This window comes from Podarcis raffonei, chromosome 2 (genome assembly GCF_027172205.1).
Source record: "Podarcis raffonei isolate rPodRaf1 chromosome 2, rPodRaf1.pri, whole genome shotgun sequence".
NCBI lineage: Eukaryota > Metazoa > Chordata > Lepidosauria > Squamata > Lacertidae > Podarcis > Podarcis raffonei.
Genome location: NC_070603.1, coordinates 70,120,413 through 70,146,971, shown reverse-complemented (window position 1 = coordinate 70,146,971; position 26,559 = coordinate 70,120,413). Strand labels below are relative to the sequence as shown.

The 26,559-nt window shown below is 45.7% G+C and overlaps 1 protein-coding gene and 1 long non-coding RNA gene across 3 annotated transcripts; one reads left to right on the top strand and one right to left on the bottom strand.

Moving 5' to 3' along the window:
* Window positions 1-418: 418 nt before the first annotated feature.
* N4BP3 (NEDD4 binding protein 3) lies at window positions 419-25,185 on the bottom strand. 2 transcript variants are annotated; one of them, XM_053377291.1, is made up of 6 exons: window positions 24,883-25,185; window positions 8,352-8,740; window positions 6,433-6,864; window positions 4,118-4,654; window positions 2,012-2,269; window positions 419-1,544 (listed from the first exon to the last, which is right to left on the bottom strand). In XM_053377291.1, exons 3-6 carry the CDS (start codon window positions 6,832-6,834, stop codon window positions 975-977), a joined length of 1,767 nt encoding a protein of 588 aa, XP_053233266.1. In that variant the 5' UTR covers window positions 6,835-6,864; window positions 8,352-8,740; window positions 24,883-25,185; the 3' UTR covers window positions 419-974. The 2 variants fall into 2 exon arrangements, with proteins under 2 accessions (XP_053233266.1, XP_053233264.1); XM_053377289.1 differs by lacking the exon at window positions 8,352-8,740 and having other exon boundaries at window positions 24,883-25,184.
* On the top strand, window positions 10,476-13,112 carry LOC128408088 (uncharacterized). The gene is made up of 2 exons (XR_008328965.1): window positions 10,476-12,345; window positions 12,700-13,112. It is a non-coding gene; the product is annotated as an uncharacterized LOC128408088 (long non-coding RNA).
* Window positions 25,186-26,559: the final 1,374 nt, after the last annotated feature.

Genomic DNA, 26,559 nt, shown 5'->3' with positions numbered 1-26,559 from the left:
GCGTGGAGCCTGTGGGCGCCCAAGCCACTTTGTTACTCCCAGAAAAGACGTGTGGGTCGGGCACACTGCAGGCCCCGCGGTGAGTGCCACCCCACATTTTGTCACCCCCCTCTTTTGTCATTCTTCCGCCCCTGGTGAGGAGAAGCCAGATGGAGAGTAAACAAATCCTACAGGGCAAGGCTCATGCTGAGGTGGGTTTGCGCTCAACCTTCTCAGCGGGGGAAGAAGGGGTGTGTGGTGGGGCAGCCGGCCCCTGGTGTCACCACTGAGGGGAGAGACAAAATGCCAGGCAGCACTCACCATGGGGCCTGGGAGTGATGCGGTGCCTTGGGCGCCCGCAGGCTCCACGCTACCCCAAATGGTCTGCCCACCGCCTCCCCCTCAGCTGTAGCGTCCTGCCCTGGCTGGCCCTGCCCCAGGTGCGCGGTTGGTTTGCTCTGCCGCTGGTCCTAATGCTGTGCCTTTCTTAGAAGCTCCAGTTGTGTGGGCCTTGTGTTGTAAGCTTGCTCCACCACTGCTTCTCAGCACAACAGGCCAAGTCTCAAGTTGTGAAGAGACACAGCCAAAGCTCCACGAAGGGCTCATTACTTGGTGGCACCATCTTTTGCACATTCTTCTTCAGACATTTTCAAGAAGGGCCATAGCTCCCAATCATGGCCGTTCACATTCCACAATAACAAGCCTTCCATCCTGACAGACAGTGCCAGTGTGGGCATGAAGCAGGACACAACAGGAAAGCATTCTGCCCTCCAAGACAGCAGTGACAGGGAGGCAAAGGCCTACCTGGACGGACAGAAAATGCCAGGTGCAATGCTGGGATTCCATTCCATGGACAGCAGCAGTCTTCAAAATCCTCTATGGGCGAGGTTAACCAGCCCTTTAGTTTAACCACTTCTACCAAAACCCTAAGGTCCATGCTGCTGTGTGGTACCTCTCCCCTTTGTAATTCCAGCACAGAGCCCCTTGCATACTGTTCAGATCTTTGAGGACTCAACTCTTTCAATCCAAGGTGGCTCCGAGCTGATACTTCTGGGCTCAGCTTGGAACTGCCGGAACTCACTTAGCTGCCTCTCCAGTGTCTGGTTCCGGTAGTACATCTCCATATAGCTGGCCTGAATCTCCCGCTGATAGCGCAGGACTTTTTCCTTCTCCTTTTGCCAAGTTTTCCGCTCCTGCTCAAAGTTTGCAGCTTGTAGCTGGGCCTGGCGCCTCTCGCGCAGCAATTCTCCCCATAGCCACTCAGCGCCCTCTGCGCTCTCCCCCTGCATCCCCTGACTTTTAGAGTCATCTGTTTCACAACCCAAAAAGTCCTGGCATGCTTGCATGGGAGAGTCCCGTGGAGGAACAGGGGAGCTGCGCTCTGGCAAGGTTTGGAAAGAGTCCCCCAACTGTGCCAGTTGCGAGTCCTTGGCTTGCAGCTCTGTTCGGACCTCCCGCAGCTGTGTTTTCAAGCTGAAGATTTCACCCAGTTTCTGGGCTATCTCCTCCTGGGCATCCCGGAACTGCTGCTTGAGCAATGAAATCTCTGCAGTCTTCTGACAGACCTGTCAAAACAGTACATTAGGGTGAGAACAGGGGATAAGACTAGACAAAGAGAAGCAGTAAGCTGTTGGATTCTGGGTGCTGCGGCACAGCAGAGGGAAAGGGTTGGAATATTTCCAAAGGACAATGTCATGCCCACAGCAAAGTCAACCAAGCAACAACAAAGACCAGAGAGAAAGGGAGATGTTGGGAGTTGCTCAGATAGGATTGTGAACGTAAGGCTTTGCATATAAAAACTTAGTTCTACAGCTTGGCAAGAGGGAAGCAGTAGCCACAAAAACTTTGCCAGCTGTCTAGTAAGAATTGATCTGCTTTGCAAAAACACCAGAGTTCAATAGAACTGGCAGCCTCCACTCCCAGATGGGGATGCATGGACACCAGTAGAACCCTGAGCATGCCGAGGAGCAAAGAAGAGCCAGGATCACAGTGGACATTGGCACTGTGCTCTGTATGGGTTTTCCCCACTCACCTCCCACTGGGTCTCCTCCAACTTGGGGCTCAGGCGCTCTGCCTGTTGCTGCTGCAGCCTCAGCTCCTCGCACTGCCTCTGCTGAAGGTCCAACTCTTCTTGCAGCCGTTTCTTTTCCTGCTGAGCTTTGTAGAGCTGCAGCTGAAGTGCCCGCTGGCTGCGTTGGGCCTGTTGCATCACTTGCTGCAGCTTGGCTACATACATCTGTTTCAGTTCATCCAGCTCATCCATCCACAAGCGCTGTTTGTCCTCAAACATCTGTCAAAATGAGAGAAGATCATGGAGGGGTCTTACGTCAGCCCTTGAGATGACTGGCCAGATTCAGTTGGCAAATCAATGACTTTTCTCAGTACAAAAGATATCCCAATCCAGAAAGCTCAGGCTTTCTATGGAAGGCAAATCTATTCTACTCTAGGACTCATTCTTTAAATGTCTCAGTTTAAGTCCATAGCATCACAAGGTAAAAGGCGTAGCCAACACAGTACCCTGCAGATGATGTTGGATTCCAAGCCCCCATCAACCCCAGCCAGCATGGCCAATGGTCATGGATGATGAGTGTTGTAGTATGGAAACATCTAGAGAGACCACATTGGTTACCTCTGAAAGGATCCACACAGCAGAACTGGGGAGAGTCTACATCCTGAGATTCTGCTGCCAGTCTGTTTATAGACAGGAGTGGTAAGAAGGGCTAGTACTAGCCTGCTTCAGAATAAGTCAGCTCATTTATAATCAACCTGAATATGTATGACCGTATAAACTTAATTAACATATGTTATGATTCAGAAAAGGAGCAGCTTTTCAATATTCATGATGTGTAACTCCTTGGCACTTTAAGGATGGTAGAACAAAACACAGTCCAGTGACAGCAGAACTGCCAAGTCATTCTGTCCCCAGAGCATAGCTTGACACTCAGTAAGACTGCATGTTCCAAACAGAAGATATGGATGGGCAGCAGAACCCTGCAATATTATCTGGGCAGTTCACTTTTTCACTCTATTGTGCTCTCCACATCATCAACAAAAAAGAAGGTTTTCAAAACAAAACCAAGTAAAACAAAAAGGGGCTATGAAGCACCATTTACCTGACAGCCTAGGGAGGCTAAGAATTGCTTCAAGGAAATCAAGCAGAAAAGTTTGCCCCCCAAAGTAGTTGTTTAATATTTTAGACCACACAAATTATTCACATAGGGACAATTGGGCAAGTCACTTTTATGAACATAATTGCACAATTATTTTTAAACCTGCCTGTAACACAATTTGGCCATTGTCTTTCACTGTGGGGAGTCCAGCTCCCTTGACACTGGTGCTGGGACCAATGTAAGATAAGATGTTTTTCAATGATCATATACATATAGTAAAATAAATAAAATCAGACCAGGCAGAAAAATTGGAGCTCAACTTCTCAGCTCTACAGTCTGCTCCACAGAGGAGATCCCTCAGCAACACGTATTTCAATATTACCCATTTCTGTATGGAAAAGCTTCACCACGACAATTACATGCTCTACTCCTTCCTTCCACTGGCACACACGGTACTTTACACACATCTCCTATGTAAACTGTTTTTTCCTTTCCTCTATTTCTGTTATATACATAATGAGGAATGTGCAAGGAATTCTTTAATTAAATTTATACCCCACCCTTACTTTCAAAGTAGCTCAGGACTAGATTGGTGGCAGGAATTGGTTCCAGATAGGAGTGGAAATCAGAACCTGAGAGTCTTGCAAATAAGCAGCCTTGCAATGAAGTACTGTTACTAGTCCACCTGCCCCTACATACCCATGTTAGTAATCTGTATGGCACTTTGAAAGCCTGAAAGCAGTGTAGGAGCAACCAGCTTTCTTACTCCATAGAAAAGCTTCTCCATTGCCTTGAGGCCATTCTTATTCACCACAGGCATCCAGGAAAGTGGCTATTAGCAAGCCTAGAGAAGGGTGACATGGCTGACAGTGATGTATGTGGGATGCAAATTAAGGATCGGATGCTTTAGGAACGGAGGATGATGCAAGATCCAAAAAACAGAAGGCAAAATGAGGAAAGGGAGAGGAGAGCAGATTGTAGTTTCCACAGGACCAAGTAAGCCCATCCTGTGGTGAAAATCCACCCACCTGTGTGAAGGGATCATCATTCTCACTCAGATTTCTCTTAAGCTGGCGGAGCTCCATGCCCTTCTCAGTCAGCCGGTCCTCGAGCTGCTTCACCACATCTTCCAAGGAGTATGTGGGTTCATACGGAGGGGGTGGCTCCCCAGAGCTCTGCAGGCGGCTGAGGCTCTTGCAAGACAGAGGTGCTTTGTCTACAGCTAAAGGGTCCCGTGGCCCCCGAGAAGCCCTGTCTAAGGAACCGCCAATGTGGTTGATGTGGCCTACGGAAGCACTGAGCTGGGTTGGAGCAGGTTTGAAACGGGGAGTGTAGGTGGGGAAGCTTTGGATAGAGTTGGTGCTCTCGTCCAGGCTGATGGTGTGCAGCAGGTGGCTGCGGAGAGGGCCGCGTTGCGAGGAGCTGCTGGTGCTGCTCTGGGTCAGCAGTGTGTGCAGGCTCCCGTTGCTCTTGGACAGCTTCTGGCCTTTGGCTGATGACAGCCCCGGCATGGACAACAAGCTCTTCCCAGACACCACCTTGAAGGCAGAGGGTCTTATCCGACACTGGAAGGAACACAAGAGCCATTAGCAGGTACATCAGCCCATGAGCAAAGCAGGGGTGGAAGGAGGTCAACATGTTCTTGCCACAATTTGTAGAGTTGGTTCTATATAGCAGGGATGCAGAACAGCCGGTCTAGGGGGCAACTGTGGTCATCCAGGTCTCTTATCTGGCCATTGGGACTCTTCTCAAGCCACTCGCCCTTCCTCAGCCACGCCCGCTACTGGACCTGCCTCAAGGATGGAATTCAATATAGCGCTATGGTGAAATTCAATATGGTGCTAGGGTGAACAGTCCATCAGCACACAGAATTCTCCTTGTGCAACAATCTCCCCCTCTTCTCCCTCCACCCTGTCCCCCAAATCTGATTTAGGGGTTGCCCCAACACTCCGGAGCAAATCTGGGGAGGCGCACACCTCACATGGTGGGGAGGGGGAGTCCCATTGTGCAAGCGGAAGTAGTTCTGCTCATGAAATTATTTCTTTTAATACTGCTCTGAGTATTGAGAGAAGCGGAAGCTGGTGTTGCGATGGGGGCTGCTCGGAGTAGCCATAGGCAGTGCACAATGGCCGGTAACAACGTAATGAACCCACAGCGGCCAAATCACATTCTCAGATACAAGCCTGTATCCACAGAGAACAACCCTACCCTGGAAGACCCCACACCAGACTACGTGCATCTACTGGGAATGATTTTCAGTATGTGTGACTTGATGCTGAAGCTAAAGTGGTGAGCCTGGGTTGTTGTCTACTGTTCTTTCATCAGCATTGCCAACACTCGGAGCTCAGAAGATCCCAAACAGATGATGAGGTGCACTCCCTCATCAGAGAGGACTATTTTCTCAGACAATGCAGATCCATTTGCACATTCCTTGGGTGTACTCATTTTGCTGCATTAATAAACTGATGGTCATTGGGGGTGGGAAATACTGCCCTGAATGTTTTTGCTTGATTGAAATTGATAATGCCTGTCGCTTGCCACCTGGAAACTAGCCACCTGCAGAAAAGTAAAATTCACATTTGTTGTTGCTCTGCCCACTTCTGCCTCTGGCCCCACCTAACACTGGCATGTAGCCCCAAAAGGATTGCAGCTGTTGATCTAAAAAAGGGTTGCTGCCCCGTTATATAGTTTGGTTTTCCCTACTGATCGCCCCTCAACTACTTCCTCGTTCAGATGTTGAAGATAAATGGCATAGGGCTTCAAGAAGAACAAGTTTCAGGCAGGGGCAGCCTACTTCTTTGACCAAGTAGGCTGGGCACTCCCTGGCCAGCAGCAGCAGCATACTGGAGACCATGTGGAATTTGGTGGCCATGAGGCCAAGTGTATCCTAGGGTCCACCAATAGCAACAGTACAGCAACAGTAGCCAATCTAGTTGTTCTGTCCACTATAAACGGCATCTCCTTAGATCTAGGTCCCTCCGGGTCCATTAGCTCCTCCTATGCTCCAATGCAGTGGTGGAGAACCTGTTGCCCTCCCATATATTGTTTGATTACAGCCCTCAATAGCCCTGACCGTTGGCTTTGGCTGATGGGAGTTAGAGTCCCAACAGCAAGTTCCTGACCTCCAGAACACCCCATTAATCCAATATCCCCACATCACACACTGCTGGACCCTATGTACAGCTAAAGGCTTTCTGTTTCAACACATCAGAAATACTGTAGGACTACTGGTGGGAAAATGCATTGGATTTATGCCAAGAAGCCCCACCCCATTCCCCTTGCAATCAGTCTCTGCCAAGAAACTCTCTCTTCCTTCCTAAAACCACACCCCCAGCTTGCTCACCTTGTCAAAGCGTCCACGTTCAGGCAAGGAGCTCTTGGAGAAATCAGCTGCCCGTTGATTGTCCCGGAAATACCGCTCGGGGGACTGGTTCTCCCGGTCACTCTCATAGTCCCGTTTAAAGCCACCTCCAGATGACTGGTGCTTCTTCTCAGCCCGGGTGTCCCGCTTGCCCCCATGCAAGTAGCCAAAAACTTCACGCTGTGACATTCCTTTCCGGAGCAGCCCGTCTGGCTGACGCATGCCGCGCAGACCTCCCGGAGCAGTTGGCAAGAAATCCTGTTTCTCTACTAGGCTGCCCACGCTGCCCATGCTGCCGTCGTCAGGCTCAGAATCCAGAGAGTAAGGATCAAAAAGACAATTGCCAGGGTCACAGGTCACATGAGAAGCCTGTGCTGTTGCCATGGAGATTTAACGACAAGCGGAATGCCAGCACTGCCAAAAGAAGTCACACAAGCACACAAGTTATTGATATGTTTGTTCCCACCAGCCTGTGGGGACAGCAGGCTAAAAATCTATCCCAATCCATTCCTGTCAGCAAAAAGTCCTCACACCAGTTCCTAGTGACACCATGCTAGGAAACAAGTCCTCTCTTAAGCTTTGGTAGTCAAGCACACCAATAGAAGCCACTGATACTACGGGAGGGGTAGGGAGTCCAGAAGCTGTTGTTGGCCTACAACTCCCATCAATCCTGACCATTGGCCTTGCTAGTTGAGGCTGATGGGCATAAATGCCCAACAACATCTGGAGGGCTGCAAGGTCCCCACCCCTGCCCTACAGCTAACTGGGCCCCGTCTCCTGTATCCCTTTTACTGACCTACTTACTCACCCAGCCAGAGCAGAGTCCAAATGCGGGAGATGCTTCAGCAGCAAGAAGCAACTCCCAACAAGGAGGCAGGATCCACCCAGACCTGCTCCCCACAGAAGCCTAAGTTATTCTCCTCTGATGACAAGCTGACTCCCATATCTAGCTCCTCCCCCCGCCTCAGGCAGTAGGGTGGAAAACGAAAATAAACACGCTGGATGGCAAAGGAGGAGCTCCAAAACTGACAATACTTGCGCAGCTACCAGTTATTCTCTCACCAAGGCTACTGCAAACCATTTCCTTATTTTAGCCGCCAATAAAAGAACTCTTGGCAAGCCTATATTGGGCTGGAGAACCTGTACTTCCCCACCATCTCCAGCCAATGCAGTTGGACTACAACTCCCATTATCCCTCACCATGGACTATGCTGGCTGCGGCCGATGGGAGCAAGAGTCCAACAACATATGGAGGGTGCCAAGTTTCCCACCACTGCTCTATACATTATATGCTGGTGTCAGCCTCTACTGTCCCTAGGAACATCCTGCTCCAGTGATGATCACTGATAGCCTCCCCTGGCCCACTTAGTCAACTGCAGTCCGAATCCTATACAGTGGTACCTCGGGTTACATATGCTTCAGGTTACATACACTTCAGGTTACAGACTCCGCTAACCCAGAAATAGTACCTCAGGTTAAGAACTTTGCTTCAGGATGAGAACAGAAATCGTGCTCCGGCAGCAGCGGGAGGCCCCATTAGCTAAAGTGGTGCTTCAGGTTAAGAACAGTTTCAGGTTAAGAATGGACCTCCGGAACAAATTAAGTACTTTACCCGAGGTATCACTGTATAAGGTTTTGCTGGTAGCATATTTTTGTAGCTTAACAGGCCAATCAGAACAGGACATGAGTCTGGTATGACATTTGATGGGACCACAATGAGGAAAGGAGCTTCCTACCAGGATTCAGCCTTGGTCTGTCATATTGTGATAGTGATAATGCAACTGCAATTTCCCTCTCACACAGAACTGGACCTTTATTTTAGCTCTAGGCTAGTTAAGAGTACAGTCTGATGTTCAGTTGGTTAACAGGCAGGAAAGGAAGGAAGGAAGGAAGGCACATACCAGATGCTGACATGTCAGCTCCACCACTGCCCTGAGTTCCAGCCCTCTTGCTGTGTGTGGAACCACTGACACCTCTCCCTCACTGAGGTGTGCTCTTGCTATGATGTGGCCACTGATGGCGCTTCAAGAATATGCTAGCCCGGCCTCACAGTTCAGCACTCACACAGCATGACCATGTACGCAGGAAGGTAAAGATTCAGCATTGCCATGGAACCATGGATTCACAACACTTTCTCTGTCTTCATTGCCACAACCTAAGGCTTGCCAGCTTCCATGGGGCAGATAGGGTGGCCATGTGTCCTACTATGGCAGGCATGTCCAAAGTCCGTTTCAGGGGCCTAATCCAGCCCGCTGGTCGATTTAATCCAGCCCCCGTGGCAGTATATGTCCTGGGGTAAAATCCTAAAAAAAGCTCAGCAACTTTGGGGTAAAATTGTAAAAAATGCTCAACAACTTCAATCCTAAAAAAAGTTCAGCAACTTTGGTTGGCCCTCATGCATGTTCACTTCATCTAATCTGCCCCTCTTTGAAAAAAGTTTGGGCACCCCTATGGAGAGGACAGTTCTCTATTTGGGCTGTCTGGTCAGAATCCAGTTTAAAGATAAAGAACCAAGAGGAGGGGGGATTGTCTTTGAAGTTGCCCCTCAACAGTGGACTGAGAGGCACACAGGTCACCTGGTCAATCTTTCCCACTATGGATGAGATAGATATATTGTACTTTTACCTAAAATATCAATTCTTTCTAAATCTGCATCTATACCTATGAATTAGCACATACAGATTTACTACAGGTTTGTATGGGGTTTTTTTTACCTCTTTTTGGTAATGGATTTACTCTTTCTTGGTGATGTATGAGTGGGCACTCTCGGAGTAGGATAAATCTCAAGACTCCTAAAATTCAGAAATGTCACCCAGTTTCGATATACTTGTCTCCAGACCTAGCTCCAGATATACACTGGCAGAGCTGAACAGTAGAGAAACAAGCATATATGACTTGCTATTTTTGCCTCCTTGTGGAGGCAATAATATAAGGAATAAGGCAGGACTTGTGTCTTAAACTGTTTGGTGATTTCTCAGGGCAAGAACTGAAGTAAGTATCTTGGCACAGATTTATTCTGATGAGGCAGCGTTTCAGGGAGCTAAATTGGAAACATGCTCAGAGATGAGCTGGAAGCACAAACAGCTGAATTGGAGGAAACCGGAAAAGATATTTGGGAGGCAAGATGAGCAGGACAGCATCATTTCCTGAGCAGGTGTGAAGGCTTTGAATACTCGGCATTACTAGGAGGGAGCCTGAAAGCCTGCTGTTAACTGTTTGCAAATGAATGTTTGGTCTCCCAATGCCACAGATTAAGGTCTGGTTTACACATGAAGCAAAATAAAGGTGAACTTCTGACAGCAGGTAGAGAGCCGTATTTCCGAATGCTCCCGGAAGTCCAACAAAAACTCCCTGAGCAGAAACCAGCACAGCGAGCAATAGGCTAGACTAGTCCTGATAAGATAGTTTCCTACAGCCAGGGATTATTATATCTTCCCATCTACTGCTTAAAATGATATTTGTTTGTTTGTTTGTTTGCTTGTTTGCTTTAGTTGGTATTCTTTGGGTTATGGGCAAAGAAATATTAAAACAAGAAAAAAATCACAAAAAATAAATGCAATACAGAAACAGCATTAAATGAGGCAGCGACATTCCAGATAGGAAAACAAATTCCAGAAAAGAAAACAAGCACACACACAAAGGGGGGAGGGGAGTAGATAAAGAAATTAAAAGCGACAGATTTTAAAAACCTGTGAGAATAGGAAAGGGTTTTGCCTGGGGACGAAAAGATGTCTAGCTACGCAGCAGAGAGAACCTCTCTGGCAAGCCACTACTGAGCAGCCCAGGTTTTTTTTCCATAGCCACCCGTTGTATCTCAGCTGTGGTGGCACTCGGAGAAGGATCCCCATTGTTGATCTCGGAGTATATAGGTACATAAGGAGGGAAAGCGGTTTTTCAGATACTGCAACCCCAAACTATGAAGGACTTGGAAGGTCAGAATCAGCACTCTGATTTGGGACTGGCAACACGCTGGGCACCAGTGTAGTTGGCATAATAGGCTCATAGTACCCAGCCCCTAATAATAATAATAATAATAATAATAATAATAATAATAATATTTTTTTATTTATACCCCACCCTCCCCAGCCAAGACCGGGCTCAGGGCGGCTAACAACCAATAATAAAAACAAGTTGATTAAAATACAATTTAAAAGATTAAGATACAACATTAAAACATTAGGATGCAGTCTCTTCATAGGAGGAGAAAGGAAAAAGAAAGAGGGGGAGGGAATCAAACTGATTCTAAACCAAAGGCCAGATAGAACAACTCTGTCTTACAGGCCCTGTGGAAAGAAATCAGATCCCGCAGGGCCCTGGTCTCATGAGACAGAGCATTCCACCAGGCCAGAGCCAGTGTTGAGAAGGCCCTGGCTCTGGTTGAAGCTAATCTAACTTCCTTAGGGCCCAGGACCTCTAGGGTGTTGCTATATGTGGACCTTAAGGTCCTCCGTGGGGCAAACCAGGAGAGGCGGTCCCGTATAGCAAATAGTACTCTTGCAGCTGTATTCAATACTATCTGTAGTTTCTGGACCATCATCAAAGGCAGTCCAACATACAACACCTCACAGTGACCAAATTAGGTTACCAAGACACACCAGGATCACTGAAGCCAGGCTATCTCTGTCTAAGTATAGTCATCGTTGGTATACCAGTCAGGTAAGCTAGCAGAAGGCACTATAAGATGGCAGAAGGCACTCTTATCCTCTGCATGGGTAAGCCTAAATGCCCACTGTAAGAGCTCAATGCACTGATTTGATGTGATTTATTATATTTCTATGCCGCATTTCATTCAAATGAATCCCAAAGCGGCTTACGAACAATAAATAACAATAACATGATACAGCATAATACATCACAAATACACCATAAACAACATAGAATATTTAACAATTCATCAGGAAAACCATTACAATTCATAAAACACTTAAATCATCAACTAAAAAATAAGCTAAACATCACAAAGCAAAAGTCATAACCTGGGGGGGGGAGCTCTATTCTACACTTCCTTCCATTTATTCATAGGCCTCTAAGAAGGTAATCTCAATATTCCAGTTTCCATCACTACCAAATTAGGGCTGATTTCTTGAATTGCCCAGGGCAGTGGCTCTAAGAAGGCTAGCACCTCAGAGCACTCTCTGCACCTCCATTTTAAACGAGCTTGCTGCCAAATGTTCATGCTCTGACCCTGCAAGATAATGACCCTAAGCACTGCTGGCTCATTAATTATCGGATAATGAATCAGCCCAACATGCTCATAACCCTGAGTCAAAAAGCTGCCACAAGTACGGAAGCACAATGTTATAGGGGCTTTGCCAACAGGTGCCAAAAAAGGTCCACAGTCAAACTGGCAACAGAACCCGGGACTCCGCATTCCCTCTTGTAGAGGCCAGTAAGTCGGCTCCAGTCATATCAAGTAGATCAAAGGCAGTCCCAAAGAGGAAGGTTTCCATGGCAACAGACTTCCACACAGCTCATTTATGTTCCCACATGTACTGATAATATACAGTCTGTTCAAAGTAGGCTTGTGGCAGAGAGCCCGCCCAGCTTTAACAGATGTTGACACAGTTCTTGCAGAGGAGTAAGAGTTCTCCACCCTTGGTGCACATAATTGGGTCCCCAGTGCACATGACAAAGGGTAGCGACAGTAGCTAAAGGCTCGTTATAATGATCGTATCCCATGTTGACTGGCACATAGGATGGGGCGTTTCAATAGATGTCCCAGAGGATTTGGCGGCCTAGATTCCTACACAGTGCCAAGACTCTTGAAACTTTCCTGGCTTAGAGGCTCACACCCCATCTGAATCAGGAGAGACTGTGCATGCCCTGGACCAGAGTGTGGACTCGGTGAAGGCCAGAAAAATGAGTCTGAATCATTGCAAGATGGAGGCGCTGCGGGTAAGTGGTTCCCAAGTCTCAATAATTGGACAGTTGCCTTTCTATTGGGTTGTACTCCCGTAATGGAGCAGGTTTGTAGACCGAGTGTGCTCTTGGATCCAACTCTGACACTAGAGGCTGGATCCCAGATACAAGCGAGAGGGCAGTTGCCCACTCTGGATAGGGCTTCACTCCTTCTGAAGGAGCAGGTACATAGCTTGGGGGTACTCCTGGAACTAACTTGGTGGCCTCAGTAACTGGGAGTTCTTTTTATGTATGCCCACCAGGTGCGGCAGTTCCGGATTAGGGATGACCTGGCTACTAAATTCCATGTGTATTGATAACCTCAAGACTATGCCTTTGTGTTTCATCCAGAAGCTTCAACTATTGTGGAATGTTCTGGCTAGACTGGTGATAGACTACCACCAACACATGACAACGGACTTAGAAGACTTGCACTGGCTTTCCATCTGCTACCATGTACAAAGTCCTGAACAACCTGGGCTCAGGATACCTTACTGACTGCTTTACCCCTGCGGGACTTGACATCTTTCCGCAGGGCCTGCAAGACAGAGCTGTTCCACCAGGCCTTTGGCCAGAGCACAGCCTGACCCCCTCCTTTGGCAATCCTCACAGAACTCTAGCCCAATGGTTGCCATTAATCTGATTTGAATTGATTTTATAATGAAATGATTTTAGAATGTTGTATCATTTTAATGTTGTTAGCCGCTCTGAGCCCAGCTTCGGCTGGGGAGGGCGGGATGGAAATAAAATTTTATTATTATTTTATTATTATGTCCTAGGTTGATCAGTGAGATCATCCGGGGGAGTGTGGCCCCCCATGGACCAGAAGCACAACTCATGTTAACAAGAAGTCATGCCTCCATTGTAACAGACTTACTCTAAGGAACTCCCTACCATTAGAAATTAGGCAGGCACTGTCCTTGCTAAGTTTCAGGTGTCAGGTTAAACCAGGAGACCTTCACACCATGAATGCTGTTCTAATGTTCTCCCCTCTACAGTGGTACCTCTGGATGCGAACGGGATCCGTTCCGGAGCCCCGTTCGCATCCAGAAGCAAATGCAACCTGCGTCCGAGCGTGTCGCAATTCGCCACTTCCGCGCATGCACGTGATGTCATTTTGAGCATCTGCGCATGCGCGAGTGGCAAAACCCGGAAGTAACACACTCCGTTACTTCCGGGTTGCCGGGGAGCGCAACCCGAAAATATTCATCCCGAAGCTACTTCAACCCAAGGTATGATTGTACTTATTGTATCTTGGGTGTTTTTATTTCTGTAAGCTGCTTTGAGACATATGGTGAAAAGTGGTACATATGGTTTTAAATAAATAAATAAATGAATGAATGAATGAATGAATGAATGAATGAATGAATGAATGCTGGGGTGACCTTCATGGCTAGGAGTGCTTTTTTACCAGCTTTGGTTGGCAATACAGCTATGGCCATTTCTGAACCAGGATAGCCTGAAAATGGTTGCTTATGCACTAGTAGCCTCCAAGTTGAACCACTGCAAGAGGTTCCATGTGATGCTGCCCATGAAGTTGGTTCAGAAACTGCAGATCGTGCAAAATGCAGTGGCTCAACTGCTCACTGAGGCAGACTATCACCATCGTGTTATGCCATTGCTGAAAAAATTATACCCACTGCCAATTAGCTACCAGACTAAGTTCAAGGTGCTGGTATACAAAGCCTATAGAGCTTGGGACCAGAATGTAAGAGTATATTACTCCTTATATATGCCCAACCAATGACTGCACTGTGAAGAGAAATGGACTTCTGCATATGCCATCTAATCAAGAGGGCCATTCTGTACAATGTAGGAACTGGGTCGTTAGAATGGCAGCACCAACTCTTGGGAACTCCATACTGTTTCTATCAGACAGATACCACCTCAGTTATCTTTCCAAAGTCTATTGAATGCCTTCTGTTCTTCAACAAGCCTTTGCAGTGGATATTTTTATCCCACTCAGTATCTGCATCAAACCAATTGTTTTTATACTATATATGTGTGTGTGCGCGCGCATGTGTTTATTGTTAATGTATTTATTACTTTGAGATATTTTATAGGAAGCAATTCACATACAGAATGGAATAAAATAAATATTTCCCAATATCATCTTTTTTGGTCATAATAATTTCATGATTAGCTGATGGGAAGATTTTCTTTTATTGTCATGTTGTTGATACAATATGTGAAACAAATTATTGAATGTTAATTGTTTTTGGTTATATTTTGAATTGTTACAGGGCAGCAGTGATTTTTAGCTTATATTTTGTCATTTCTTAGGGTTCTAAACCACCTCAAACAGAGTAATTTGGAAAGGTGGCATACAAACTGGAATAAAATGAAGTTGGGCTGGTTCACATGGATGAACCTGTTCAGGTAACACTAGGACTGTGACGCATTGAATCTGTATGGAAATTCCTCAGTCAGACCTGTCATGCCAACTGGGATGGAAGCCAATTCCTGCCATATCTCTTTCTCTACTGCTCAGTTCATAGTCTGATGTCCTATGACTCTTCACTGTTCTCTGTCTTCTGAAATGTTTTGTGGGCATCATAGGACTCCACCCTTTTCTTGAATTTGCTCCATGAAGTTCTATCCAAGTCTTCATCTAGTTCCTTTTCCCTCTTAGTTTCCTTTCAATCATCTATTGAAGGATCTCCCATCTTCTACAATATCACATTGGACCCTAGGACCCTTAGGAAAAGCACCGTCACACTTCTTCAACCTTTTCTGCACTCCGCATACTGCTCCAAATCCATCCAAATATACCTTCATTCGCTTCCTTCCTATTCACATTCTTTTCCAGTACAAGCTTCACATTTTGTTTCTTCCACTTGGCCTCTTGTCTATGCTTCACATATACATGAACACATATTTTTAAACTTCTGGATATATTTCTCCTGCCAGTGAATGCTCTGCTTTATAACGAAAAGCTAGGAGAAGCAATGGGTCCTGTCGGGATGCTACCTGGCAGAGCTGGCCTATCTTGCAAAAGTGAGAGGGGGGTGGATTGACCATGTAGGTTGCCAGAGAGCAGAGGTGAACAAAAAGGGCTAGGCAGCCCATGCAGGAATCAGGTTAATGGGCATGCAGCACTCCTCCTGACTGGCACAGATGTGCCTGGGTACAAAGAATCATAGAATTGTAGAGATGAAAGGGACCCTGAGGAACACCTAGTCCAAATCCTGCAATGTAGGAACACGCAGCTGTCCCATAGGGGGATCGAACCTGCAACCCTGACATCATCAGCCCCACACTTTAACCAACTGAGCTATCTCAGCTGTGCGTGGAGGGTGTCCCCTCACCTTCCCTAGCGTGGAGTTGCACCTTGGATTTGAACCAGGGACCTCCAGCCTGCTCTTCTGCAGCCCCAGAGCTCCTGGCATCTATGCATAGTTGTTCAGGCTGAGGATGGGAGGAAAACAAATGCCCCATGCTGTGTCTACTTACTGTCTGCTCCTCTTGCTCTGTGGTACAGTGGTACCTTGGGTTAAGAACTTAATTCATTCTGAAGGTATGTTCTTAACCTGAAACTGTTCTTAACCTGAAGCACCACTTTAGCTAATGGGGCCTCCCGCTGTTCTCATCCTGAAGCAAAGTTCTTAACTCAAGGTACTATTTCTGGGTTAGCGGAGTCAGTAACCTGAAACGTCTGTAACCTGAAGCGTCTGTAACCCAAGGTCCCACTGTATTTGCAGTGTGGGTTCAAGCCTTGGAAACTCGCTCTCTTTTGCCCCCACATAGCTTTTTCCTTCCCTTCCCCGCCTCCCTCCCCGCTGTGTGTTTGCGCGTGTGTGTGTGTGTGTGTGTGGTTAGGCTTACAAAAGGTGAGCACAGCCATATTTGCCCCCTCCCTCTAGTAGGGCTCACACTCTCATATCCAGCTTCCCAGCCCCATGCTCTATGCAGTGAGTCACTGAAAGTTGCTGCTGTCAGCAAGTGTCTGTAGCTAGCTGCTTTTGTTACACAGCTCAACCCCTCCCTTGGGCTGCTTGGCCAAAGAGTTTTTACCTCCCTACCTGAATCTTTAATCCCTGTTCGCAGGAGGGCTACACTTGATATTTGCAAGCCTCTTGCCCAAGAAATTACCGTATTTTTTGCACCATAACACTCACTTTTTTCCTCCTAAAAAGTAAGGGGAAATGACTGTGCGTGTTATGGAGGGAATGCCTACGGGTGGCATGCCTACGGATTTTCCTCCTCTAAAAAATACATGTGTGTTATGGTCGGGTGCGTGTTATAGAGCGAAAAATACGGTACTTGGGTGCTGTGTAGTCACACTGCCGGCACAATCCCTGATTCACAGTGGGCAGTGCCAGTTTTCCCAGGAATGCTGGCTCTGTTTGATGTCTCCCTTTCTAATGCTGTTTTTGTATTTGTATGTGTGTATGTGTGTCCCCCCCACTTGATAAATAGAGGTTATGGGGATGTTCCAGCAGTGCAGTGGTGGTGCATTCCGCCCCCCTTGCCAAAAAAGAAAAGAAAAATTAAAGCATAGGATTGCTTTGCCTTAGGGCTAGTTGCAAACTGATTCAAGGATACTCTCACCTAATTTTTAACTGACCTATGAAAATCTCCAACACAGGTTGTATCCAAGTATCAGAATTTAACCAAGATAAATTGGGCAGCCATACTATAAATGGTAACTAGAGCAAGAATAATTGGTGGAGGAATAGGTGGAGGAAAATAAATCCTTCAAGCCTTAGGGCAAAATTCCATCACATTATGAAAAATAGGGGTATGACATTTCTGAGGTATATTATCTTACAATGTGTGTGCTTTGCATGACTTTTCACCACATTTTGAAATGCCAGTGATTGCCAGAAGACTGGGCTAAATTGGCAATTCTTGTGGAGATAAGTGCTAAAAAAAGAACTGAGGCGAGAGACTGGCTTGCTGCAGGAATTGCCAAGAGTCTAGCCTCTGCAGACTTCAATAACAACTGACACTTTATTTTGTCACACACTGGAACTAGTGCTTCCCTGTAGGATCAGACCCCCTTCCATTTATGCCTATATACAAATCTATGGTGAGAGAGACCTCACTTGTAATAGTGGGCAGTATTCAGAACACATGCCCTGTGCAAGGATTTCCAACTGCATAAGGGGACTTTCTCCAAGTCTCACAGTGGCCAACCAATTCTTGAGAGTAGGATGTGGACTAGATAGGCCTCCTTTGGCATGATCCAGCAGGGTTCTTCTGATGTACCACTAAGTATTTGCAGCAATAGGACAAACTGGGCAAATCTGTAATGTAATAATAAATTGACAGTGACAAATGGATAATACAAGTGGTCAGGGCTAAGTCAGGGACAGGTAAATGAAGCAGGCCCAAGTTGAAGCAGACAAAGTCTGGGAAACTGAAGATGGCTTTGGATACTACCCAGAATTGCTGCTGGGGGGAAATGCATGAATAACTTGCACATCCTGCTTCCATTCTGCTATGTGCTACACAGGTATCCAGCTTATACAGCTCCTTTTGAAGATGATAGTTTGCTGCTATAACTACTACCCAGAAGCATGGAAAGAGCGTTATCTTTTCAGTGCTCCAATGCAACATCTGGAACCATCCATAGTTAGGATCTAGAAGCGATGCATGGGCATGTTCTGTTGTAGAAATAAGGGTTTAAGGCAGGAAAGGAAGATCTAGCAGTGCAAGTGATAACTGCAACAAAGCACACATAAGAGAGCAATGCAAGGCAAGAGATGACTGGGGATATTTGAGATCTGGAGGCACATTACCGTAAGGATGCAGTGGTGGCTAAATGGACATGGTTCTTGTCCAATTCTCAGAGAGTAAGTCAGGTACAAGGATTCCTGACACTAAAAGCTGAAACCTCACTATCCAAACACACTAATACAGTACACTGGTACCTTGGTTCTCAAACTTAATATGTTCTGGAAGTCTGTTCCAAAACCAAGGCGTGCTTTCCCATAGAAAGTAATGCAAAATGGATTAATCCGTTCCAGACTTTTAAAACAACCCCTAAAACAGCAATATAACATGAATTTTACTATCTAACAAGACCATTGATCCATAAAATGAAAGCAATAAACCAGGGGTCAGCAAACTTTTTCATCAGGGGGCCAGTCCACTGTCCCTCAGACCTTGTAGGGGGCTAGACTATATTTTGAAGGGGGGGAAAATGAACGAATTCCTATGCCCCACAAATAACCCAGAGATGCATTTAAAATAAAAGGACACATTCTACTCATGTAAAAACACGCTGATTCCTGGACCGTCCGCAGGCTGGATTTAGAATTGGGCCTGATCTGGGCCCCAGGCCTTAGTTTGCCTACCCATACAATAAGCGATGTACTACAGTCACTCAATCAATCAATCAATCAATCAGTAGCTGAACTGGGTTCCACATAGTCACAAAAAGAGCCGCAAAACAAAAACGCAAAATAAACAGCAAAAACAGACAGACCTCAGCGTAACACTCAAAACAGAAGTGTGGCACTCAAATCGGAAGCGTAACACTCAAAACGGAGCATGTTCAGCTTCCAAAAAAAGTTCGCAAACTGCAACACTTTCTTCCACGTTTGCAGTGTTTGGGTTCCAAGGGGTTTGAGAACCAAGGTACCACTGTACTTGCGTGGGCTGTAACATTTCTGGGCCAAGGAACTCTTGGTCTCTCCTGAGAATGTCAATGTTAATTTCATTTCTTTCTCAAAAAAGAGAAGGCGATAAGCTTCATGGTGTGAACAAGTATTAAAAAATGTGACTGCAGTTTATGCCAAGACTCATAAACCAGAAGGCAAATTAAGAGACTCCAATATGTGGCTGTCACTGAGAATGACTTTTAAATCAGCATCAGATTTTTAGAAGCTTGCTGTGATTCTGAACATCTGAAGGAGACCGTGAATGTCATAAAAATAGAAAAGGCCTCCTGGATCAGACCAAAGGTCCATCTAGTCCACCATTCTATTCCTAGTAATGGTCACCTAGATGCTTCAGGGAAGCTGATAGCAGGACAGCCTTCTACTGTTGTTTCACCACCACCTCCAACTTGATTTCAGTGCTATACATGTTCTAAACTTGGGAGGTTCTATTTACCTATTGTGTCCATTGATAATCTTTCACCATAAATTTGCCTAATCCCCTTTTAAAATCATTATGTAAGCCTGTGGCCATCAACACACCTTATGGAAGTGAATTCTACACTTCGTTTGAAATTATTTTCTTTTCTCTGTTCTGAATCTACTGGGTGTACTGTGAAACAATTGGGTGACCTCAGGTTTTAGTATTATGAAAGGGAATAGAGGGGGATCACACTATCTAATCTTTCCACGCCACATATTTTTTCATAAATCATCTTTTTCAAACTGATGTAGTACCATAACTTTACTCCTTTCCACAAAGGGTGGCGTTTCAACCCTTGATAATTTTGATCACCCTTTCCTGCACTTCTCCAGAGATCTATGATTTCTTTTTAGAGATGGAGCTACCAGAACTGTAAAGTTCGGTCAATATAACAGCCCAGACAAACCTTTTCAACCAAGTCAGTCCCCTCTCGTCAGTCATCTAATGTGGACCATCTAACGTTACAGATTTCTTCTCCAGGAGCCACTGCATGGAGGTTGCTCCAAGGGCTGTTTGCTATACCAAATGCACTTTCATGCAGTGGGGAGACGGGGTGGGGGGAACAGGACAGTTGCTACATGTGCAACCATTGTATACATTTTGGGAAGCCACACCCAATTGCAGCTCTTCAACAAGTTTGCACACATTTTACAGTACAAAAGTGAGAGCATTAGACACAAGACCAACACCCTGAGAGCAGGAGAGTCTTATTCCATGTACTGCCCGTGTAAACTGTTCAGTTGCCTCTCCAAAGAAGGTGAGGCAATGGTTGGAACAAGGAAGTGGCTCATGTTTCCTGTATCCTTCTAAATCTAAAAATAGCAATTTCACAGGAAGCAGCTTGTGAAACCCCCGGGCAGGTAAGGTTGACTATGTTGGGGCATTCAAGGTTAGAAGCAATACCCAGACATTCCTTTGAGTACTGTATAAGTATTCTCAGACTTGGCTTCTGCACTGATCAGCTCTCCTTCAAAAAAGGAATGCATGCATTAAAAGAACTGCTCAACCGCTACACCAGAAATGGGGAAACTGTGGTATTCCAGATACAGTATTGTTGGATTCCAAACTCCCATCATCCAAATTCATCATAATGCTAATGTACAAGATGCACATGAGGTTGGACTAGATGACCCTTGGGGTACCTTCGAATTCTATGACCCCAATTGTCCTGCAAAGAAGCAAAAACACACACCAAAAAACCCACATACATAAGAGCAGGCATAGGCAAACTCGGCCCTTCAGATGTTTTGGGACTACAACTCCCATCATCCCTGACCACTGGTCCTGTTAGCTACGGATGATGGGAGTTGTAGTCCCAAAACATCTGGAGGGCCGAGTTTGCCTATGCCTGCATAAGAGGTTTGTTTTTAAATGACCTGCAGCTATAGTGAAAGCATTTTCTAAAGCTGTTCCTCAGTCTTGCTTTTATGATCCATATACCATTCAAAACAACAGGATGACAGAGACTAAAATGGGATGAATTGTATATATCTTTACATAGCTAACAATCTATACTGCTCAGGAAAAAAATGGAGAAAATGACTACTAAGATATCCCAGAAAGGGAATGCTCTGTTCTGAAAGCCAAACATGTATACACCAATGACTCATCAAGAACTATTAGACTTTGGAGATTCAAGAAACAAAATTGCCTTCTTTGTAAATTGAATCAGACCACTGTATTTTCTACAGTGATTCTTCAAGGTCTTCAAATAAGCAGACATTTTCCCCATCCCTTCACAGGAAATGAGATCCTGAGATTCTTTTTGACTGGAGCTTCAACAATCTGAACTGGGACCTTCTGTACATGAGCAGGTGCTCATATACTACTACATTATGAGGTTCCTTCCTGGATCTATGGCTGCAGCATGCCGAGGCAGAACTTCAGGAGTTCTCATTTTTAAGGAGCTTTCTAGCGTATCTTTACAGAGGATGGAGTGTTGTGTTCTGTTTAGCCTTTAGTCATCCCCACATTTCCTCCTGCCATGACATTACACTTGGCCAAAGACATTCCAAATTCTGCAAGACCTCAAATCTTGCATTTTTGATGGGTTTTCTTTTCTTCTTCTTCAAATAAACACATTGTCTAGGTTCAATTCTGTGCTGTTAGCTTCATAATATTGGGTGGGAGGGGAGGTGGATGCAAAAAGAAAATAGGTCTGTCCAGAAGACTACTGTGTTTTGCAGCACACCATTCTCAAAGGAGGGAAGTGTCATCAGCTTTAAGTCTGTACATTATTTATTAACCTATTGTTATAACGCATCACATTATTAAAAGCGACAAGATAAAGTCAGATGGGTAGCTTAGTGTGTGCCTTATAAGCCCCTGGTACAAAGCAACAAAGTGCTCACCTAAGAGCAACACATGCAAACTCAGGGGCATTACGTACAAAGCTCTCGTTTGAGTTTACAACCCCACGAATTTGGCTTGGATTCCTTTGTCAAGACTCCAACCTTTACTGTTTGACTAATATTCTGGGACTTTTTACTACACACTTCAAATAGAATCTGGTAAGGCAAGTGAAGAAGAAAGTGCCGCCATATGAGCCACCCGAACGGCGTGTGATTTGTAGTAATGAAAGATAAATGGCCTGCTGGATGCAAGCCAATCTTGTTTCTGATCTGGGTTATATTTTGCTTGTGGCACTGCTGGATGATGTATGCCTGGAGATCAACAAAATAACTTGCGCAATGTTGATCTTATTAGACTTTCAGGGTTTGGTTACGTTGGGAATTTCCCCCGATGATCACTGAGCCTGGGGGCTATTGTGTTCCCCTGCAGTGTGTGGCGTGGCTTGCAGTATGAATCATTTCAAGCTATTTTTGCAGTGTACCCACTCTCTGATCCTGGCAAACCGTGTTCTGTATTTTATAGCTTGATCTGCAGGTGGGAATTGCTGATGCTGGTGGACGAATGGTCCTGTCTTTCCAACCTCTCTAACTTGATGTCGCTGATAATAATGTGTTGGGGTTGTGAAGGTGGGGCTCGACATACATCTCTAGGACTGATATCAAGTTGTTCTACCATTGGCAAATGGATTCCAGGAGTAATAGTAGATGTCTATAATCTGCTCTGATAGGGATAGATGAATTTGTCAGTTTTATTGTGTCTAGGTTTCTCATTTTCCATGCTTAAACTCAATTTGTCCTATTTCCACAACAGTTTGATTTTTTTTTTACGTCAACACAAAAATTTGTACTTTTTTGCACATTTCTCCCAATAAACACCTTTCTGTGTACATTTCTGCCCAATACATGCATCTTTGCTGGCAACCTTCCCTAATACATTTTTGGACATTATTTTCACTAATATACACACTTTCCCTCAATATATGCTCTTCCTTTATATGCATTTTTTGGCTGCAGAACAGCATCTCAAATTCAGAGATGTGCAGATTTGGAAGAATAACTGTGTGCTGGTTCGCCTATTGGTTTAAAAAGTGAAAATTAGGTAAATTTGCATTAGAATGTGAACTGAAAAGATTTCTTCCTCATCCCTAGTCCTGGGTATGTCCTACAATGTCCTTCAAGGTTTCATCTTGTCCCTTTTCCTATCCAGTTTCCATGCTGTGAAGATCTGGAGACAGGTGTTTTCAACATGCTGATCACACTCGCTCAGTTTTTTCCTTCCAGATCCTGTGATCTTGGGCATGATTACTCAATGACTTTCAGATACTATAATCTGGAGGGAGGGTAGATACATGTCACTCATAAATGTTCAGGATTCCCTGGTTGTTAAAGTAAAACTTAACATTTATGAGGATGACTTTTTTGAAGGTGATCACAAGTGGGAGGGGGAAGGTCAAATATTTAAACCAACCACTGGCTTTATGTTGTATGCTGCCATATTCATGTGTTTGGTGTCCAGTTACAAAAGGAACTGGAATTTTTGCTCGTGGGGGTCCATAGCCCTTCAGGGTGGTCTCTTCTAACAATAGGGTTAGTCCTAGCAAAGGGGAGCAGTCTCTTGTGCTGGCTTCATTCAATTCACTCTAGTTAACAATCTCAATGTGTCACTTGCATTCACTGGTCACACAGTAGGGGGTCTCTGGAAGGAATGCTCTGCCCTGTGCAAGGCAGGAGACCACAAAGGGAGAGAATGATCACCTTCATGGTTCCTTAGAAATAACAGGCCAGAAGAAGTGGCGAAAGGATAACGTTCAATGGAGCTAGCATAGCACAGAAGGGGATACATATACAAAATCATCATAAAGTTTGTATTCCAGATTAATTCATCCAGATTATCTGCCACACCTCAGAGCCATGCTCACAGACCACACCATGCAATTCTAATGTGGGTAAATATTAGTTTCAATCATTAAAAAAGTTTACTCCTTTGTTGCTTTTACCACCTTGGCTGAGAGAGCAGTGGGGCTATTAAAGAATAAAAAGTGGCACTTCATTCCTTTTAGATATCTGGAGCTGGTCTCACTCTCAGTTAACAGACAGGATACTTTACAATTCAACTGTTTCCCAGCTTTTACTTTATTTCCAGGGAGCACTTAACGTGGGTGTTCATGTAATACCGGTAAGAAAGAGCACTTTAACCCCAGAAGTGTGGCAGACCCCTGTCTATCCGGGAGTAAACTGCCAGGGTGTTTGATGGCCAGAAATATGTAATGCGACTTGCTCAGATCTTTGCCACATGTGATGCTTGTCAAGTCCTTGTACGGTTTTTGTTTGTTTTGTGTGCTTTTTTAATTTCAAACACAAGCACAAGTACATGTTCCGGTTTATCCAGATCTACGACTAGGTAGAAAGCTATCCCAGAATGAATGTCACAATGTAAAGTTACCCGGGAGGCAACCTCTGCACTGACATAAGCTCCCAGCACGGATCGTTTAGATATCCCCTACCATCATTGCTACCACGCAGGCAAGCGGGAAAGCATTCTACTGCGCAGAGCCTCTCTGCTGCGCAATTCCCAAAGAACGACGGCGCGCACCAATAAAAGGATGCGCCTTTCTCTCCAACACCAAGTCGCGGGGTCGCCATTCGCCTTCGCCGGGGCGAAAAACCTGCGGCCCTCTAGCCTGATCTTCACCACCGAACTCCTTTGCTGCGACGCCCGGGGCAGCGTTACGAGACCGGGCAGGGTTTCCCCGTCTCTGCGCGCCCCGACGCCTCCAGCAACACACAGACTCCGGCCCCATGAGCCAGACACCCCGTCCCAAGGGAACCCCGTTGAGCCCGTCCCAGACCCCCCAAAGGGAAGCCACGCTGCTCGCTCGGGGCTGCATTCGCAGACGATCGGGGAACCACGTGTAAACGAAATGAGAGAGGGCTAGATCCATCTCGGTTTCAGACCCGGGAGAAGGGGGGAAGCAAGCGCCACTGTCCGAAAGCGGATGAGAACAAAGAGCCACCCGCCAGATGGACAGGTCCCTGCCTTAGCCGGGACCCGGGACAGTTTCCCCGAGGAGAGCGGCGGCCAGCAGCGACTCACCATGATTGCTGCCTGCAGCCTGATCCCCGGCTAGACTGGGCTGGACTCCATCCCGCGACCTCCTGCTGTTGCTGCTGCAGCCCCTCGGTCGGCTCTTCCTTCCCTCGCTGAGATTTGAACACCCCACTGCAGGCAAGGAGCCCGGGAGTCTCTGGCTGCGCCGCTGGGGAGGAGGCAAAACCTGGTCTGGATCCGCTCGGCATCTGCGCCTACCCACGTAACAGCGAAGGGAGCAGTGGCCCTCGCGGTGCTGCGGCAAGAGCAATGGCAAAGCGCGGCCTGGATTTCGCAAACTTGAACCTCCCAAACCAAATGGGACGCAGGTTCAGTGGCCACTTCCGCTGGGTGCCCTCCCACTGACTCAGGTAAAATGGCACCTGCGTAAGTGGCTAAATTGTACCCCGAGACCAGGAAAAATTACACCTTTTGAGATGACGAATGCAAAAGCATGGAATTATTCCATGAATACCCAGGAAGCAAATGCGGAGCTGGGACATCAAGAGCAAGCGATTGCAGCCAGAATCCATCACTCTGGAAAATCCGAAAGGTTGGGGTGGTTGCCCACGGGAAATCTCCAGGGAGCAGAATAGGGCAGGGGCTGACTTAATTAAAAACAGGAAATTGCTCTTCCTAGAATTTAAATTATAGCACTTTGATAAAAGTTTGCTTGCAGGTTTTGGGTTGAAGGCTGGTTCACTCCAGAAGTTGTGTGCTGTGTGTGATCTTGTCTTCCAGTGTTTTAATTTCCCAAACTTTATGCAGTAACCAAGGCTAAAGGGTGTTTGAGAATAGAACACCTGTGTACTTTTGAAGAACAAATGCCCAGTGTTTTCCAATGGATAATATTTAAATTTGAGCCTCTGTACTTTCAAGTCCACATTTTTAAAGTGGGAATAAGGGTGGGATTATGAAGTTGTTCTAAATTCCATAATGCACTTATCAGTAAAACAATGCTTGGTAATGATAGAGAATATAGTGTCAAAATGCTATGTACTGTTTGTGTGGGTTTTGCTTCACAGAACTTTGATAACACCAGATTTATTTCTTTTGAGTTTTTAAATTATTACTACTGTTTTAAATTGATAAGCTGCCTTTCTGGACCAAGTCCCCTCAAGGTAGGCAAACAAAATGCAAGCATAAAATTTAATAGATAAAATATTACAGTATTGTTACAGATTTCGTATTATTTTTAAATACAACCCCTGAACAATACATTCAAATATAATTCAACCAGTATAAAAACCATTGTAACTCAAGCCATTAAAATCCAATGGGGGGGTGGCTTCAAAGATACTACAATCCCTCTGGAAGATGTTCAGAGTTGGATTTATGGTAAGTCTCCAGGAAGGGAAAATTCTGTTATTGTGGGGCAGCCATGATGTTACAGGGTGAGGGAGTTGCCTCAGGTAGAAAATTTTGGGATACCCTAAAGAGATGGTTATAGCCACTATATAAAGATTTTATGTGTCAGGCATCCCTATGCAGTATCTTGCATCATTTCTGAGTTCAGCACTGAAAATATTTTCCTGTTAGGAGAGAATAATTTCATTTCCACTCAAGACAAATATATAGTAGTCACAACACCCTTGGTGATTACAAGGCCATTGCTGGAGGAACTGACAACATAACAGCAAGCTATTCTCATGGCTCCCCAATAATCCTTCTGCATAACACAGT